This window comes from Octodon degus, unplaced genomic scaffold (genome assembly GCF_000260255.1).
Source record: "Octodon degus isolate 3935 unplaced genomic scaffold, OctDeg1.0 scaffold00112, whole genome shotgun sequence".
Taxonomy (NCBI): domain Eukaryota; kingdom Metazoa; phylum Chordata; class Mammalia; order Rodentia; family Octodontidae; genus Octodon; species Octodon degus.
Genome location: NW_004524688.1, coordinates 4,058,373 through 4,074,472, shown reverse-complemented (window position 1 = coordinate 4,074,472; position 16,100 = coordinate 4,058,373). Strand labels below are relative to the sequence as shown.

The 16,100-nt window shown below is 39.3% G+C and overlaps 1 protein-coding gene across 6 annotated transcripts in view; it reads left to right on the top strand.

Annotated features, from left to right (window-relative positions):
- The window catches only part of Map3k4 (mitogen-activated protein kinase kinase kinase 4), a 137,489-nt gene that overhangs the window by 96,029 nt on the left and 25,360 nt on the right, over window positions 1-16,100 (top strand). For all 6 annotated transcript variants that reach the window (XM_023699265.1, XM_023699266.1, XM_023699264.1 and 3 more), the window contains exons 6-14: window positions 408-565; window positions 7,240-7,356; window positions 9,271-9,370; window positions 9,481-9,564; window positions 10,349-10,615; window positions 11,704-11,853; window positions 13,660-13,821; window positions 14,380-14,513; window positions 15,888-15,966. In XM_023699265.1, the coding sequence (XP_023555033.1) occupies window positions 408-565; window positions 7,240-7,356; window positions 9,271-9,370; window positions 9,481-9,564; window positions 10,349-10,615; window positions 11,704-11,853; window positions 13,660-13,821; window positions 14,380-14,513; window positions 15,888-15,966 (1,251 nt within the window). The remainder of the gene's footprint in view (window positions 1-407; window positions 566-7,239; window positions 7,357-9,270; window positions 9,371-9,480; window positions 9,565-10,348; window positions 10,616-11,703; window positions 11,854-13,659; window positions 13,822-14,379; window positions 14,514-15,887; window positions 15,967-16,100) is intronic.

Genomic DNA, 16,100 nt, shown 5'->3' with positions numbered 1-16,100 from the left:
AATTACATCACAAAAATCTGGGTGTCAGGAAGGTATGGTGGACAGTGTACTGATTCTCTCCCCTCCGTGTATAACTCTCCGGCTGAAATAAGTAAACAGAGTATTGACCTCTTAAAAGAATCATTTATAGTGTGTTCATAATGAACATTTCTAAGAATTTTTATCACATTATTGTTTTTCTATACATCATGAATGTTTTATTTGCATAGGAATTTGAAGGAATATGAATAATGTTAAATTAGTAAATAATTTGGCAGTTTCTTTAATCCTTGCTGATAGTGGTGAGGAATCTTCTCTGTATTGCATGCTTTCATGGTTTTGCCCTTCAGATTTATAGCTTTTGTGTTAAGCAATGAACTCATGAGTTATTGGATTCTATTCTCAAATGCCTCCTTTTGTATTTCAAGGTATATTTTGATTACATGCGAAGCTGGATCCAAATGCTGCAGCAATTACCTCAAGCATCTCATAGTTTAAAAAATCTGTTAGAAGAAGAATGGAATTTCACCAAAGAAATAACTCATTACATACGGGGAGGCGAAGCACAGGCTGGAAAGCTTTTTTGGTAAAAAATCTTATGCTTTGGTACATGGCTTCCTTATTTGCTCACTTTTTCCTGGTTTGCCCATTCATCCTCTTTTGCACATTTGGATGATGTTCAGTTACATGAAAATGACAGGCACTCCTGACAAAAGTGCTCTCTTCCAAGTTTTGAGCAGTGGTTCTCATCCTGGGTGGTTTTGCCCCTTCAGAAGCATGGAGCGATATTTGCAGATGTGTGCTTGTTATGCTGGGGAGAGTGCTGCTGGTGCCCAGTGGGCAGAGACCAGGGCAGCTGCTGCACGTCCTGCAGTGCACAGGCCAGCCCTTTGCGGCAGAGAACTACGCATTCCGAATGTCGGCTTCTTGCTTGGCAAATGTGCTTTAGAGTAAACCTTCTTGATTTTGTTTTGTTGTTATTTTTAATAAAAGGAGGCAAACTTGAAATCTGTAAGTGTAGAATAGACCTGTGTGTTTCAGTTTGGGTGGTGACATTGAGAACCTAAGTATAAATTTTCAGTGTTTGTAGGGTATAAGCTAGCCACAGCCTCTCTTTATAAGCTGGTTTATATATCATGAAAAGCTAGGAATGGAAACAAAGGTGTTCTTGTGGAGAACTGGACACACTGTCATTTTTAGAAGATGAGTTTCTTTCTTGAGTCAGGCCTAGGCTTTTGAGCACAGAGGACTCTGCTGGTGGCCTCTCTAGCATGACCTGCTTTTGCTTAAGGAGCGTACCCGGCCCTGCTGCTTGCTGTGGATAGGCATAAGTCCCCCACAGGTCCACTTGGCTTTTTTTTTTTTTTTTCTTTTCTGTCGTTTTTTGAACTTTATTGGTACACTTTAGATATACATAATGGTCATATTCACCATAGGGAATTTGTACCTATACATATTTATTTTGATTCATCTTTTTTTTTCTCATCCCCTCTCTTCCCTTCAACCACTCTTCCCTTCCCTATTTACAAAGCTTTCTTTCCATCTTACCCTTTTTTAAAAATCTTTTTTTCTTTTCCCTTCCTTCCTTTCTGCCACCCTAGTTCTTCTTTCCTTTTGAATAATTTCTTCCCATTTTACAGTATCTATTGTACATTGTGGTCTTTATTTACTCTTAGTTTCCCATACCAGGGAAGCAGTGTGATGCTTACATGAGTCCAGTTTATTTCATTTAGAGTATGGTTTCAAGTTGCACGCATTGACCTAGAAATGTCTCAGATTTGTATCCTTCTTTATGGCCGAGTAATGCTCCATTACATGCCCCTACACACACACACACACACACACACACACACACACACACACACATTCTCATCTTTATCATTTCTCAATTGCTGGGCATTTGGGTTGTTTCCAAGATTTAGCTAATTAAAAACTGTGCTGCTATAAACATGGGTGTGTATAGATTTCTGCGGTATGTTTTTAATTATTCTGGGCAGATAGCCAGAAGGGGACTAGCTGGGTCAAATGGGACCTCTGATCCTAGTTTTCTCAGGACTCTCCATACTGATTTCCACAGAGCTTGCACCAGCCTGCACTCCCACCAACAGTGGAGAAGAGCTCCTTTCTCCTACAGCTCCTCTAGCTTTTTAATTTTTTTTTTTTTTGCGGAACCAGGGATTGAGCTCGGGCCCTTGCGCTTGCCAGGGAAGCACTTATTCCACTGAGCCATCTCCCCGGCCCCATAGCTTTCATTATTGATTGATTTCTTGACAATACCATTATTTTGGGCATGAGATGAAATCTCAGCGTTGTTTTAATTTGCATTTCTCTAACAACCAGTGATGTTGAACACTTTTCCATGTATTTTCTGTTTGTTATTTCTTTATCTGAGAAGGGTGCTTCATCTTAGAAGCACGTTTTTGCAGCCAGCATCAGAAACTGAACATTTTCTCTCTAAGATGAGGAACAAGGCAAGGTTGTCCACTATCACCATTCCTGTTCAATATGGTTCTGGAAACATTAACCAGAGCAATTAGATAAGGGAAAGAATAGAGATAGGAAAAGAAGATGTTAAATTGTCATTATTTGCAGGTGACACCCAGCATAACTGGATGTAAATTCAGCACTCAAAAATCAATACCCAGGGCCAGCCAGATAGCTCAGTGGATTAAAGCACCTGCCTAGGCAGACACAGGGACCAGCGTTCAATCCCAGGCGTGCCATACTGCCCCCAACCCTGGAGCACGCAGAGACTGTGATTGAGACTGGGTGTGGGGGCACACGCCTATAATCCCATCTCTTGGGAGGCTGAAAACAGGAGGATCGCTAGGAGACCTATCTGTGTAGTGAGACCTTGTAGACCCCGTGCTAAATACATAAAAAAAAAAAACAAACAAACCAAAAACAGTAGTCATTGCTTTCTTGTCCTTAGAAGAGGGTCCGATCCCAGCTCACATGCTGTTGCCCTCCCTGGTGTGTCTGGGACTCGGCTTCCATGTTAGATGCTCTTTGAGCTTGAGCAGCGCTCACTGTGTGCACTCTGCGTGTACCCAGTGTCTGGAATCTTGCATCCACTTGGCTGCCTGGACCTGTCTGCTCTCCAGTCTCCAGTTTCTGGTCTTAAAGTCCTCATTTGTTTTGTCCTTGAGTGTACAGTAGACTTGCTCCTGTTTCTTGACTCACAGACCTTCGGGCTATGGTCTCCAGCCCACACCGCCTTCCTTTGCTAGTCAGCATTGTTCCCATTGTCCACATCACTGTCCCTGTCTATTTAGTTATTTACTTATTTTTGGTGTTTTGAGACAGCGCCTTCTTGTGTAGTTCTGCCTGGCCTTAAACTCACTGTATAGCCTGTGCTGGCCTCAAACTCAGAATGCTCCTCCGGTGTCAGCCTCCTAGGTACTGGGATTACATGTGTGACCCACCACAGCTGGCATCACTTCCTTTTAATTTCTCATAATTCTGCTTTGCCTGTCATTCCCTCTGTTTGTATTTTCTGTTTCCAGCCTGCCAAGTATTACTGAAAAAAATTTCAAAAGGTTCATACTTAAGTTCACTACAGAGCATATTATGCCAGTGTTTGTGTCTTTCCCTTTTGCTTTTCTTCAGATTACCTAGTGCACAGCCCTGGCCTTGCAGGCAGGCCCTCTGTCCTGAGATGCTCCAGGGCATTTCCCTGATCTTTTGGGATTGCCCCCTCTACTCTTCAGTAGCCAGACTCCTTCCATCTGCTGTGCTGGAGCAGTGACTTCTGTCCTAAGTGTTTTCTGCTCTAAGTTTTTCCTGCAGTGTGGAATGAGCTGATCCTCCTGGCTATCCCTGTGGAGCAATCCAGAATTGGGCCACTGCTCACCACCCCATGCTGCCACTTTTTCTGATTTGTATGGATGGATAGATCCCTAATTAGTCCTCCTTGCTGTTTTTCTTTTTGTTTACTTTGTTGTCTAGTTGTATATTTGCAGAACATGAGGTTTTCCTTCAGCCTAAGGAGTAGGTACATGTACACAGCACGTTGTGATGCTTTTTTAATTCCCATCCCACCTCTCATTTTTTAATTGTTCTTACTCCTTTTAGCCCATTTAGTTTATCACATACAATGTTTGCGTTCATTTGGCACATGTACATGACCCATTTTAAGTCTTTGCTTCTCCTTATGCCTGGGTCTCCTGAACCCTTTTCTGTCTGCAAAAAGGTCTGTCTTCCTGTTTCTTGCTATCCTTTATTTTGCTCTTTATTTGTACTTTGCTTTACTCCCAAGGAGAGATATCAAACTTTATTTTTATTTAGTACAGGACCTACAGGGTCTCACTGGACAGATTAGACTCCTAGTAATCCTCCTGTTTTCAGCATCCTGAACGCTGGGGCTGGCACAGCACACCAGGGATGGAACCCCAATCCTTGTGTCAGCCTCAGCAGGTGCTTTAATCTGCTGAGCCAACTGGCTGGCACTCTCAAACTTTATTTAAGCTTGTGTGTCTGATTTATTTCACTTAGCGTTATATAGTCCAGGTATGTCCATTTTCCTACAAATGTCTTGAATTTATCTTTCTTTATAGTTGAGTAGTGTTCCATTGTTTATAGATACTATCTTTTCTTTACTCATTTGTCTGCTGATAGCTGAATAAACTGCTTCCAGGATTTAGCTGTTATAAAATGTGCTTCTATAAACATTGACATGAATGTGGTGCAGTAATGTGTTTTTAGGTTTTTTGGGAATTTTTAGTTTTAACTTTTTAAGAAATCTCCATACTGATTTCCATAATGGTTATACTAGTTTTCACAATGTAAGAGAGTTCCCTTTTCACTACAGGCATGCCAGTAAGATGAAATCTTAGAGTTGTTTTAGTTTGTGTTTCTTTAGTGGCCAAAGAAATTGAACATTTTCAAATTGGCCATTTGTATCACTTCTGAGAAGCATTCATTTCACTTGCCCATTTCAAGATTAGGGCTTTTATTTTGGGTGATTAATTTTTGGCTTGAATTCTTTTTATATTCTGCATATTAGTTATCTGAGGAATTACTCGCAAATTTTTTCCCCATTTATAGGTTGTCTTTTTTTTACTCCACTGGCTGTTTCCTTTGCTGTGTAGGTGCTTTTTAGTTTGATATAATCTCATTTGTTGATTCTTGCTGTTACTGTATTTCTTGTGTAGTTGGAATTGTGTTCAGAAAGTCCTTAACTACTTTTTTTTTTTTTTTTTCCTGAACCGGGGATTGAACTCAGGACCTTGTGCTTGCCAGGCAAGCGCTTCTTCTACTGAGCCATCTCCCCGACCCCTTAACTACTCCTTTGACTTCAAATGTTTAACCTATTTTGTCTTCCCGTGGGTTGCTTCTGTTCTGATGTTTAGATTTTTGATCCATTTTGATTTTAGTTTAATTCATGTTGAGAGAGATGAGTTTAACTTCAGTCTTTTGTCTGTAGACATTTGTTCCTGCTTCTACCTACAGTCTCCTCCAGTTTATTCTCATCACAAGCCAAAGTGACCTTGTTAGATGGGACCTTCAGCCCTCTTCTCTGAAGGTTTCCATGAGTCCCTCTACATGAGTCTAAGTAGTGGCCACTGAGGCGGCACGTAGTCTGCCTTTTCATTAAGTCTTTGTCCTCATCTCCTACTCAGCTGTGCTACCACAGTGGCTTCCTCTCCTTCAGTTCTCACAGTCCAGGAGTGCTTCTGCCTCTGCCCTTTGCATTTGCTAATTCATTTCCCTGGCACAGTTATTTTCATGATTCATTTCCCCATTTCCTTCAGGTCTTCCTCCAAATATTACCTTTTCACTGTATTTAAAATTGAATTTCCTACCCACCTAGCTTTTATCTTTAGCTTTTCATCTTCCAGAGCACTGATTAATAATCTGAAATATTATATAATTTTTAAAAGTTTGTTTGTTCTTTATCCACTTTAGGGCTTTTATCTGTTTGCTTACTACTGCTTATTGCATACTGTATGTAGTTAAGTGAATAAACCCACCCTGGATATTCTTATGTGATACTCTTTAAAACCATGTTTCTGATCACATCCCTTCCCCACTCAAAGTATTTTCAAGCTTTCTCACTTTGACTACCAAAAGTTCAGACAAATTAGTGTGACCTCCAAGGTCCCTGGCAGCATGGCCCCGGTGTGCTTTCCTGATCTGGTACATGAACGCCTGATTCTTTCAGAGTGGAGATCGGACATTTTTATTTTTTACAGACATGTCCTTGCTTGACACATCTTCATGCCTTGATTAGATATGTCGTTCTCTTATTTTCTTCCTAACAGATCCTTTCTTCCAACTATTCTGTTGCTTATAGTCTGCTTTTACCTGCAAGTGCCATTGTAGGGTGTTCTGTTCTGGAAACAGTTTGCCTTTAGCTGGGTTTGGTCTTTTTCCTCTGACTGAGGCCCAGGACTGCTCATTTTTATGAGGTCATATGTGCCTTTCCTTGACACTACCCAGGCTGATAAACTTGTTGAACTTTTACATGGCTCATTGTCTGTCTGTCTGTCTTTCTTTCTTTCTTTCTTTCTTTCTTTTTTTTTTTTTTTTTTTTGATTTTGTGTATCTGGTATAGGGATTCACTACGCAGCTCAGACTCCTAGTGATCCTCCTATCTCAGCCTCCAGCCCTGGGATTACAGGTCTTGGTGGCCAGTGCGCCTGGGGTAGGGCCAGCACAGAATGTGGTACCCAGGATCAAACTCTGGTCCTTGTGCTTGCCTGAGCTATCTCTGCAGCCCCTCTTTACTTTTGTTATACTTGGGCGTTCATTTTAATGAATATTAAGATCGTACACTTAATGTACATGTTTAGTGATTCTTAAAAATAATTTTTCAGGAAATTTATTTTTTTAATTTATTGTAATATATGTAATTTTGTTTGACACAGAGTCTTGTTATGAGGTTTAACCTAACCTTAAGCTCTCTAGGTAGCCCCAGCTGACCTCAAACTTGTAGCAATCCTCTTCTCTCAGCCTCCTCAGTGCTGGGAGAATTATACATCATTTCAGTATACTGTCTTGAACATTTGTTTAAGATGGGAGTGATGCTTGTGTCATAATCATGTAGCCACTTTGTTTTAAAATTTTATGGTTTATAATAAAATACTGCCGTAATAGAGCAAAGATAGATACATGTTATAGATTTCTACTTTTTCAAGTTTAGCCTGATTTTTATATTAAAAGATTCTTGTTTCTAAACTGTGGTAGCCAAAGCTGGAATGTTGAGATTCAGTACAATTTTTCTTCTCTGTTTTATTTTTGTTGTTTTTGTTTCCTTAGTGACATTGCAGGAATGCTGCTGAAATCTACAGGAAGCTTTCTAGAGTTTGGCTTGCAGGAGCGCTGCGCTGCATTTCGGACCAGTGCTGATGACACCGCTGCCTCTGATGAAATACGGTTGGAACTGAACTTTCTTTCCTGTTACATCTCTTACTACATGTAGTTTTATTTTTGGTGATGAACCTAGCTAGAGTCAGTGTTGTTTAAACCCAGTTATAGTCAGCCTCAGGTTGCTGTAGTTCGATCCCCACAACACTCCAGCGAGCCAAACCACCCCTGAGGGCATTCGGACCAAAAATAAATAAATAAATAAATAAACCCAGTTATATCAGAATGGAGGAATTTGGGTACTGGAACCATAGCAGGGACTTATTTATTACTGTCTCATCTTTTCATGTGATCTCTTAGTTACAGTTTTGTGTGATAATTTTTTTGAAAGTGAACTTAGGATTTATTTAGCATAATAAAAATAATACTTTTAGGGCCTGGGGAGACAGCTCAGTGGAATAAGTGCTTGTTTGACAAGCACTAGGTCCTGAGTTAGATCTCTAGTACCATCAAAAATAATAGTAATACTTTTCGAGAAAGTGATAAAGTTGACTAAACATGAGTGAAATTATCTCCATCCATATTTTCTGGAATGTCTGTAATTAAGTTATGTCTTTTGTCTTTTAAAACCTCTATAGCAGTACATTGGTACTTCTTAATAACATGATGTGTTTGTATTGTTTTTATGCTTTTCTGTCCCTTCTGTTTCAGTATATGAAACTGTGACTTACTCATCTGTTAAATTTCTACAGTTATATACAGATTCTGTTTAGGTGAAATAATTAAAATTGTTGCCTTTTTTTGTGGGATACTAGATACGAGCAAATAATATACTTAGTGTAAGATTGTGGCTATGTATAAGTAATTTCATGTTACTCAGCCTTTGTAAATGATCAAATGCAGCTGATTTCTCCAAGCTAAATGTTTTGTGTCACTATCCAAAATTCCCAGGCTGGGGAGATAGCTGCTCAGTGGTGTAAGTGCATGCCTGGCAAGCATGAGGTCCTGAGTTCAATCCGCAATACTACATGCTGTGCTGGCCCCAGAATCCCGGGCACGCTGTGCTGGCCCTGGAACAGGGCGTGGTGGCATATGCCTGTAATTCCAGCACTGGGGAGGCTGAGACGGGAGGATCACTACTACAAGTCCAAACTGCATAGTGATACTCTGTATCAAACAAAAATAAAAAATAAAAGCAATCCCCACATAGATTCTCTCCTAGGAAAATAACCAGGTAACTAAGAGATGGAATAAATCTGCTCACAGGTCACATAGTTTTGAAATCTAGCATTGCAACTTCAAAATAAATGTAATTCAGGAATTGAGATGCTTAACTAGAGAATAGCCCTTATGATGCTCTGTTTACTAGGCATGAATCTAAAAGAGGCTTTATAGATAGGTGATGTGAGAGAGGTGGCTTATCCTGGCTGCCTATGAGTGTTTCTTCCAAGCTGCTGTTTAGAGAGCAGCTGCATGGGAGTGCTACACCACACAAACTGACAATCACCGTGAGATGATGTTTGAAGGGAGCTCATTGTTAAGAACTTCCAAGACTGTACTGTGCGTGTATGTGTGTGTGTGTGTGTGTGTGTGTGTGTGTGTGTATTAGATTATGAACTGAATGTCAATTTATCACAAACTCCAAATATTATCAGTGAAATCTATAAAAGTCTGTAAATTACCATTACTTGAAAATTATTAAATGTACCCTGCCTAGTTTGGAGAGCAGGTGAAGGATGTGGCTCAGGGGTAGAGAGTTTATATGTGAGGCCTTGGATTTGATTCCCTCACCCACCCACTGCCCCCTCAAAAAAATAATAATAATAATAAAGCTAAAAAACTGAGGAACAAGCTTCGAAATATTTTCAGTACATTCTCAGTAATTGTTGGCCCCATTGAAAAAACCACAGTCTTTTTCTGTGCTTTGGAATTTGCTTGTTTCTGTGTTTGGTGCCTTCTGACTGGGTTTCTGTCCCCTGGCAGGAGGTCTGTCATAGAGATCAGCCGAGCACTCAAGGAGCTCTTCCATGAAGCCAGGGAAAGAGCCTCAAAAGCACTTGGATTCGCTAAAATGCTGAGAAAGGTGAGTTTACATGGCGGGTTGATTATTATCTTTTCATTTATTTGTTTATCTAGCTTTACTTTTTTAAAAAAGCTAACCCTAAAGAAGTTTCTTTGCAACTGTGACCCTAGGACCTGGAAATTGCGGCAGAATTTATCCTCTCAGCCCCAGTTAGAGACCTGCTGGATGTTCTGAAAGCCAAGCAGTATGTTAAGGTAATACCTGCAGTGTTCCCTGCTTTATTCTAAAGTAGGCACACTTGTTCATAAAAGTCCAGATAATAATTATTTTAGGCCTTTCTAGCCTATACACTGACCCTAGTTATAGGACTACCCTGTACTTTCCCAGTGGAGTAGATAGAAAAATGTTCATACTTGATTTATTAATTTAAGAATGTAGATAATCAAATATTTAATCATACTATTTAATATATTAACTTAGTTTTACACATATATGTATTTAAAATAACTTACAGGAAAAGATAATGTTGATCTAAATCACCTTTTCTCCCTTGTATTTCTGAAAGCAATTTAAAGTTCATGTCACTATCTTTACTCCCCTTTCAATTGGGTTTTTAGCGCTTTTGAATCATACGCACATGTATGATGTCACTGCAAATTTTATGCCCGTGCAGGGGTGTGTGACCAGGTAGTAGGTGGGGCCTTTGTATCATCATATTGGTGTCCCCAGTTAAAATGATCTCTGGGAGCCTTTTTGTGACCCAACCTCCAGGAGTCTTTTCTCTGTAATTGAAAATAAACTAATGCAGAGTGTCTGTCACTGGAGAAACCCTGAGGGACCTCCCACAGCCCACTCTCAAGCTCTCCTGTCCTTCAGACAAACTAAATCAAGCTCCTTGCAGTCCTTCTGCTGCTCAGAGTAACATCTCTCCCTGACCCTCTACCTTAAACTTGCTTATCTTTTTCTAGTTTGTTTTTTAATAATATATTTCTGTATGTGCATTGTTCTTTACTGTGAGATTGGATTATTTCTTTTTAGGTTCAGATTCCTGGGTTAGAAAACTTGCAAATGTTTGTCCCAGACACCCTTGCTGAGGAGAAGAAAATCATTCTGCAGTTACTCAACGCTGCTGCAGGAAAGGACTGTTCCAAAGACCCAGACGATGTGCTCATCGATGCCTTTCTGCTCCTGACCAAGCACGGGGATCGCACGCGGGACTCAGATGATGGCTGGGGCATGTGGGAAGCACAGCCTGTGAAGATAGTGCCCCAGGTGGAGACTGTTGATACTCTGAGAAGTATGCAGGTCAGTCCTACTTTGAGTCTCTTTCAGCTGTATCAGTTACTTAAAATACAGTTCTTTTAGGAAAAAAGAATTTTTGCTGCTCATAGATTTAACTGCCCTTCTGATTGCTAGTGTAACCTTACCTAGAGCATACCATTGTGACTCGCCATGTAACATTCAGAATAATTTATATTAAAATATTCCTAGTTCTATTAAGTACAGTATGTTAAAATACATTGAAACATTTGAAATAAGTTATGTATTTTATTTATACCTTGGTGTAATCATGTAATTAGAGACTCGTGATCTAAGAGGAATTATCTTAGTATAATTATTATAAGGAGTGCTCTTATATAATTTGTAGTTCTGGATATCTCCTAAGTACTCTGGCTTACTAATGTATTTAGTTTTCATTTTTATAGTAAAGGCTGATATCTACCTACCTGGGAAGGATCCTGGTCAATTTGTGTAACTTATTAAGACTGTAGAGAGTCTTCATATAATCCTGGTGTAGGACTTGGGGATGAGTCATGTTCACGCTCATCTCACATGCAGCTGCTGCCCCTTTCATATTATAGGGCTGTTCTGTGTCCTGCACTCCCTGATTAGATGGTATACTGTCCGCTCATTTGTTAAGCCAGAAATGTGACAGTTAGTACACAGTGAGCCTGCCACCCTCCTGGTTAACCACTAGTCCTAGCAAGCTAGCACTGTGTGCAGTAATTGATCCTTTCCCTGCATCTCTACAGCCGCTGCCATGATCAGATGTCATCATCCCTTTCCAGAACTATTGTAGTTTCTTATATTTAGTTTTTGTACTTTAAACCTCATATGACCTGTTCCAGTTATATTTTCTGGTTGTTTTGGTACTTTGGGAAGGATCATTATACATAGCTCTACTTAAATTATTGCAGTAAGCTTATCTCTTAGAGAATAAAAATGATATGGCCTTGATCTCTTCCTGAGGCCCCTCATTTGATCCCACTCTTATTCCTGCCCCTTCTGTCTTCACATGTGTGCATGCATACACACTGCACCAGCAGTCCTCGCCCACGTGGAGGTCTAGACTGTTGAAAGCTTTAATGCCCGGCGTTTGGTTTTCTCTGCAGGTGGACAATCTCCTATTAGTTGTGACACAGTCTGCTCACCTCACCATCCAGAGGAAGGCCTTCCAGCAGTCCGCCGAGGGGCTCATGGCCCTCCGGCAGGAGCAAACGTCCAGCCAGCCGCTCGTTGCCGCAGCCCTGCAGCAGCTCAAGGTAGCCCAGCATCCCTGGTCGGAGCAGAGACCTTTGCTCTGGGTAGCATGCTGAAGAGGACTTGAATAATGTCAAATAATGTCATTGGAGGAGCTGGATCTCTTAAATTGTATTCCAAAGTACACATTTTCCGTATCTAGATTGTGAAAAAAATTCCTGGATCTTTCCTGGAACTGTGAAACTTTAGAGTTGGAACAAATAGAAAATTGAGTAATTCTTTGACTGTAATAATTATATAAAAAAATTACATAGCTGGTTAGTAGCAAAACTAAGATTGAAATTTAGGCCTCTTCATATGTTATATAAATTTAGCTTCCTCTTTTAGCAGTTTCCAATTTTTTCACAGCAATAATGTTTATTCCTTTATTTTATGGTTAATTCAGCTGAATTAACTATGTTAGAGAAAGCAATTGTAGATCAACACAAACATAAAGGCCTTCAAAGTCTGTGACAAGCCAGAGCCTTCCATTCTTTTCCCTTTGCTTCTGTTTTCACCACTTTCTATATGCCATGTTTATTAATCCTGGTTCATCTACACTTTTCCACAAGCCATCAGTGATGTCTTCTAGGCCAAAAAGCAGCAGTCCCAGAAATGACAAGTGTCTGTTTTAGTTCTGTCAACCTGATGTGTCTTACTTAGCTATAAGTCTCTCCTAACTTGCAATCTTGCTCTCACACTAGAGTAGGGGACTTTTGTCTTTTGCTTTGAGCTACTTGGTGATTCTGGATAGTGCAAGATTTTATTAGTTATGGGAGTTTATGGTTCTAAAGACCTAAAGTGGCACATGTACAGAAGAGAGAGGACTTAATACCTTCTAATAGCATCTGGGATTTCAGCTTGGGAGGATGCATGCTAGGAAGGAACTAGCAAAAGGAAGGGTGTTACATGGTCTGATTTGACTGGATCTTCATAACTAATAAGTAATAGGACTGATGAAATAAGGTGGGCAAAAATGTATTCGTTGAGAAAAACCATACTTTTTGCTAAGACTCGGAGTTATTGAAGATTTTGGAAGAATATTTTGTAACAGTGTGTGAGGGTGATTGCCTGATAGATACCATACACACACAGGAGTGTTTAAGGACAGCTGGGAAGAGAAACCAGTTTGGAGCTGTTGTGATGTGGCTTGGAGAGACACGAAAAGCTGGCATCAGGGCCAGGTTTCTCAAGCTTTCACTATTGATATTTGAGGCCAGTGAATTTTTTGTTGGAGGGGGCCAGTCCGTCTTGTGCATTGTAGGCTATTTAGCAGTATCCCTGTCCTTTACCCGTAAATGCCAGAGGATTCTACCTTCTCCCAGTTTGATAATCAAAACTAGGTCCAGACATTGCCAGTAGTATCTCTGGTGGTTGATACACAAAATACTGAGGATAAAGCATTTATTCAAAGACTGAGTGTGGTGGTATATGCTTGTAATATCAGTGCTTGGGAAGCTGAGGGTGGAGGATCACCATGAGTTGAAGGCCAGCTCCATGGTGAATTCAAGGCTAGCCTGAAATACACAGCACAGTTTTGTCTGGAAAAACAAAAGCAAAAAGATTAATTAGTCAAAAATTAAGATAGCCAAGACCAAGTTATAGTTAGGCATTTTCATTTTAAATGGACTTCTCCATCAAATGTTAAAGAACGTGTAATGCAAATGAAAATAATAGTTTCCTCTATATTTCATTCCTTTTGATCATGAAAACAAATGTGGCTGGAATATGTTGTAATGGTGTCTGATGATGAATGAAGTACTCCTTTTGAATACAATAATTGTGTGATTTGGTTTATTTTGGATTGATTGTGGTTTGGGATTCTTCAGAATGATGCACTACAGCTATGCCACAGAATAAGTGATGCCATTGACCGAGTGGATCACATGTTCACATCAGAATTTGATGCGGAAGTTGAGGAATCTGAATCTGTCACCCTGCAGCAGTATTACCGAGAAGCAATGATTCAAGGGTACAATTTTGGGTTTGAGGTAAGTATAAAAAGAGAGGTAAGGTCAATGGTTTCTAGCTTACTAACCAAAAGTATTATGAATCTTTTATAGCAGATTATTATTGATTATAATTATACTTAGTGAAGTATGCCATCTTACACTTCTGCTGGATATCAGAAATGTTTTCTTTTTGAACTATCTTTTAGTTGCCCAGTTTTTATTTTGTGCTAATAAGTATCTGCTACATTTTAACATTTTCTTCAATATTTAATATCCTAAAACCTCATTCTTAATTCATTATTTTTTTTTAATTTTATTTTTTGTGGAACCTGGCCCTTGAGCTTGCCAGGCAAGCGCTTATTCTACCGAGCCATCTCCCTGGACCTCTCATTCTTAATTTAAACTTACAAGTAAAACACTTTTGAAACCTTTTTTGAGACACTATATAATTTTTCATGTTATTCAAAATACATAGATTTTAATACATGATTTTACCTTTTGCTTTTAGAAAAATGACACTTTAAGCTGAAACTAGTGTATAGGTAATATTATTATGGTTTTGTTCTTAATTTTGATGCATATAACATGTTCTTACAGTATCATAAAGAAGTTGTTCGCTTGATGTCTGGAGAGTTTAAACAGAAGATAGGAGACAGATACATAAGCTTTGCCCAGAAATGGATGAATTATGTGCTGACTAAATGTGAAAGTGGTAGAGGTACAAGACCCAGGTAATGACCAGATAACCTGTTTCCTGCATGCTTTGTGTGGGATTCATAGTATTTTGTTCCTGTGTATTATATGGGATTTCTGAGTAGACAGTAACAAAAGACATTCTAAGCATTGTAGCAATCGGGTTCTGTTTTGTTTTGTTTTTTTTTTTAGTGAAAACACACAAATAGTAAATCTTGAAACTGGGTGTGGTGGCATGCACCTGTCATCCCAGCTTTTGGAAGACTGTAAACAGGTGGATCACTATGAGTCTGATCTAGTAGTGAGACCCTGAACACCTTGTAGACCTTTCCCTAAAATACAGGAAGAAAAAAAAAAAAAGAAAGAAAGAAAAGAAAATCTTACAACTCTTAGCAAACTTATTTAAAACAAAAAAATGATGAACCCAGACTGAGTGACTTGTTGTTAAATAAGTGAGTTATTGTTAAGGTTGTTCGCATTATCCATGTGCAAGTCTTCCTGATCTCTGTGCAATTTTGTTTGTTTATTTGTGGGTTTTTTGTTGATGTTTTTGAGACAGGGTCTCACTATGCAGTTCAGGCTGGCCTTGAACTTGTGGTGCCTTCCTCCTTCAGCTTCCTGAGTGCTGGGATTATAGGCATGTGCCACTGTGCCCAGCTTGTTAATCTCATTTTTGTCCCTCATATTCAAGCTTATTACTTGTGTAAATGGGTAAAGTTTACCTATCAGTTAGCAACTTTAGAGTTTATAGGGGGAAAAAAGAAAGCATCTGTGATGCTCACTAGCAACTACACGAAAGTAAACAGAATTATTTTTATTATTTTGAGGGGCCACTTCTGACAGAGTATCCCTGTGTAGTTCAGACTGGCCTTGAATGTGCTTATGTAACCCAGGCTTGCCTTGAACTTACGGCAATCCTACTGCCTCAGTCTCCAGAATGCTGTGATAACAGACATGTGCCCCCCACTCCCAACAGTAAGCGTGATTATTATGTATTACAACTGAAAACTTAATGGGGTATTCTGTAATTCATACTGGAGGGATGTCATGGCATACTTTAATACCATTTTCAAGTTAGAGAAGCACAAGTTTAATACAATTAGGACTAAAAATAGGAAATTTTTTTATATAGCTTATAAATGTTGATGTGTATATGGGCATCCATCTTTAATATTTCCCATGTTTTTTATTCATCTCAAAGTAAAAATTATTTTTTAAAGTAATTTTGTTTTTCCCCAGAAGTCCACACTATAACTTGCTTCAACCCAGGAATTTATCAAAAACAAGAAATATATTTTCTCCTATATGATATAGTAATTTTCTAGTTATATTATTTTCAGTATTGTGTAGCTTAAGAGTGCTATAGCATTTTCTTGGTTGTTTTGTAATTATCAAACATTTTTATGTGACAGGTGGGCAACTCAAGGATTTGATTTTTTACAAGCCATTGAACCTGCCTTTATTTCAGCACTACCAGAAGATGACTTCTTGGTATGGAATATTTGAAAGTCTTTTTCTCATTAAAAGATAAACATATTGGGCTGGTGAGATGGCTCAGTGGTCTAAAGCACCTACTTGGAGCAAGCTTAGCAAAGCACAGGAACCACGGTTCAATCCCCCAGCAC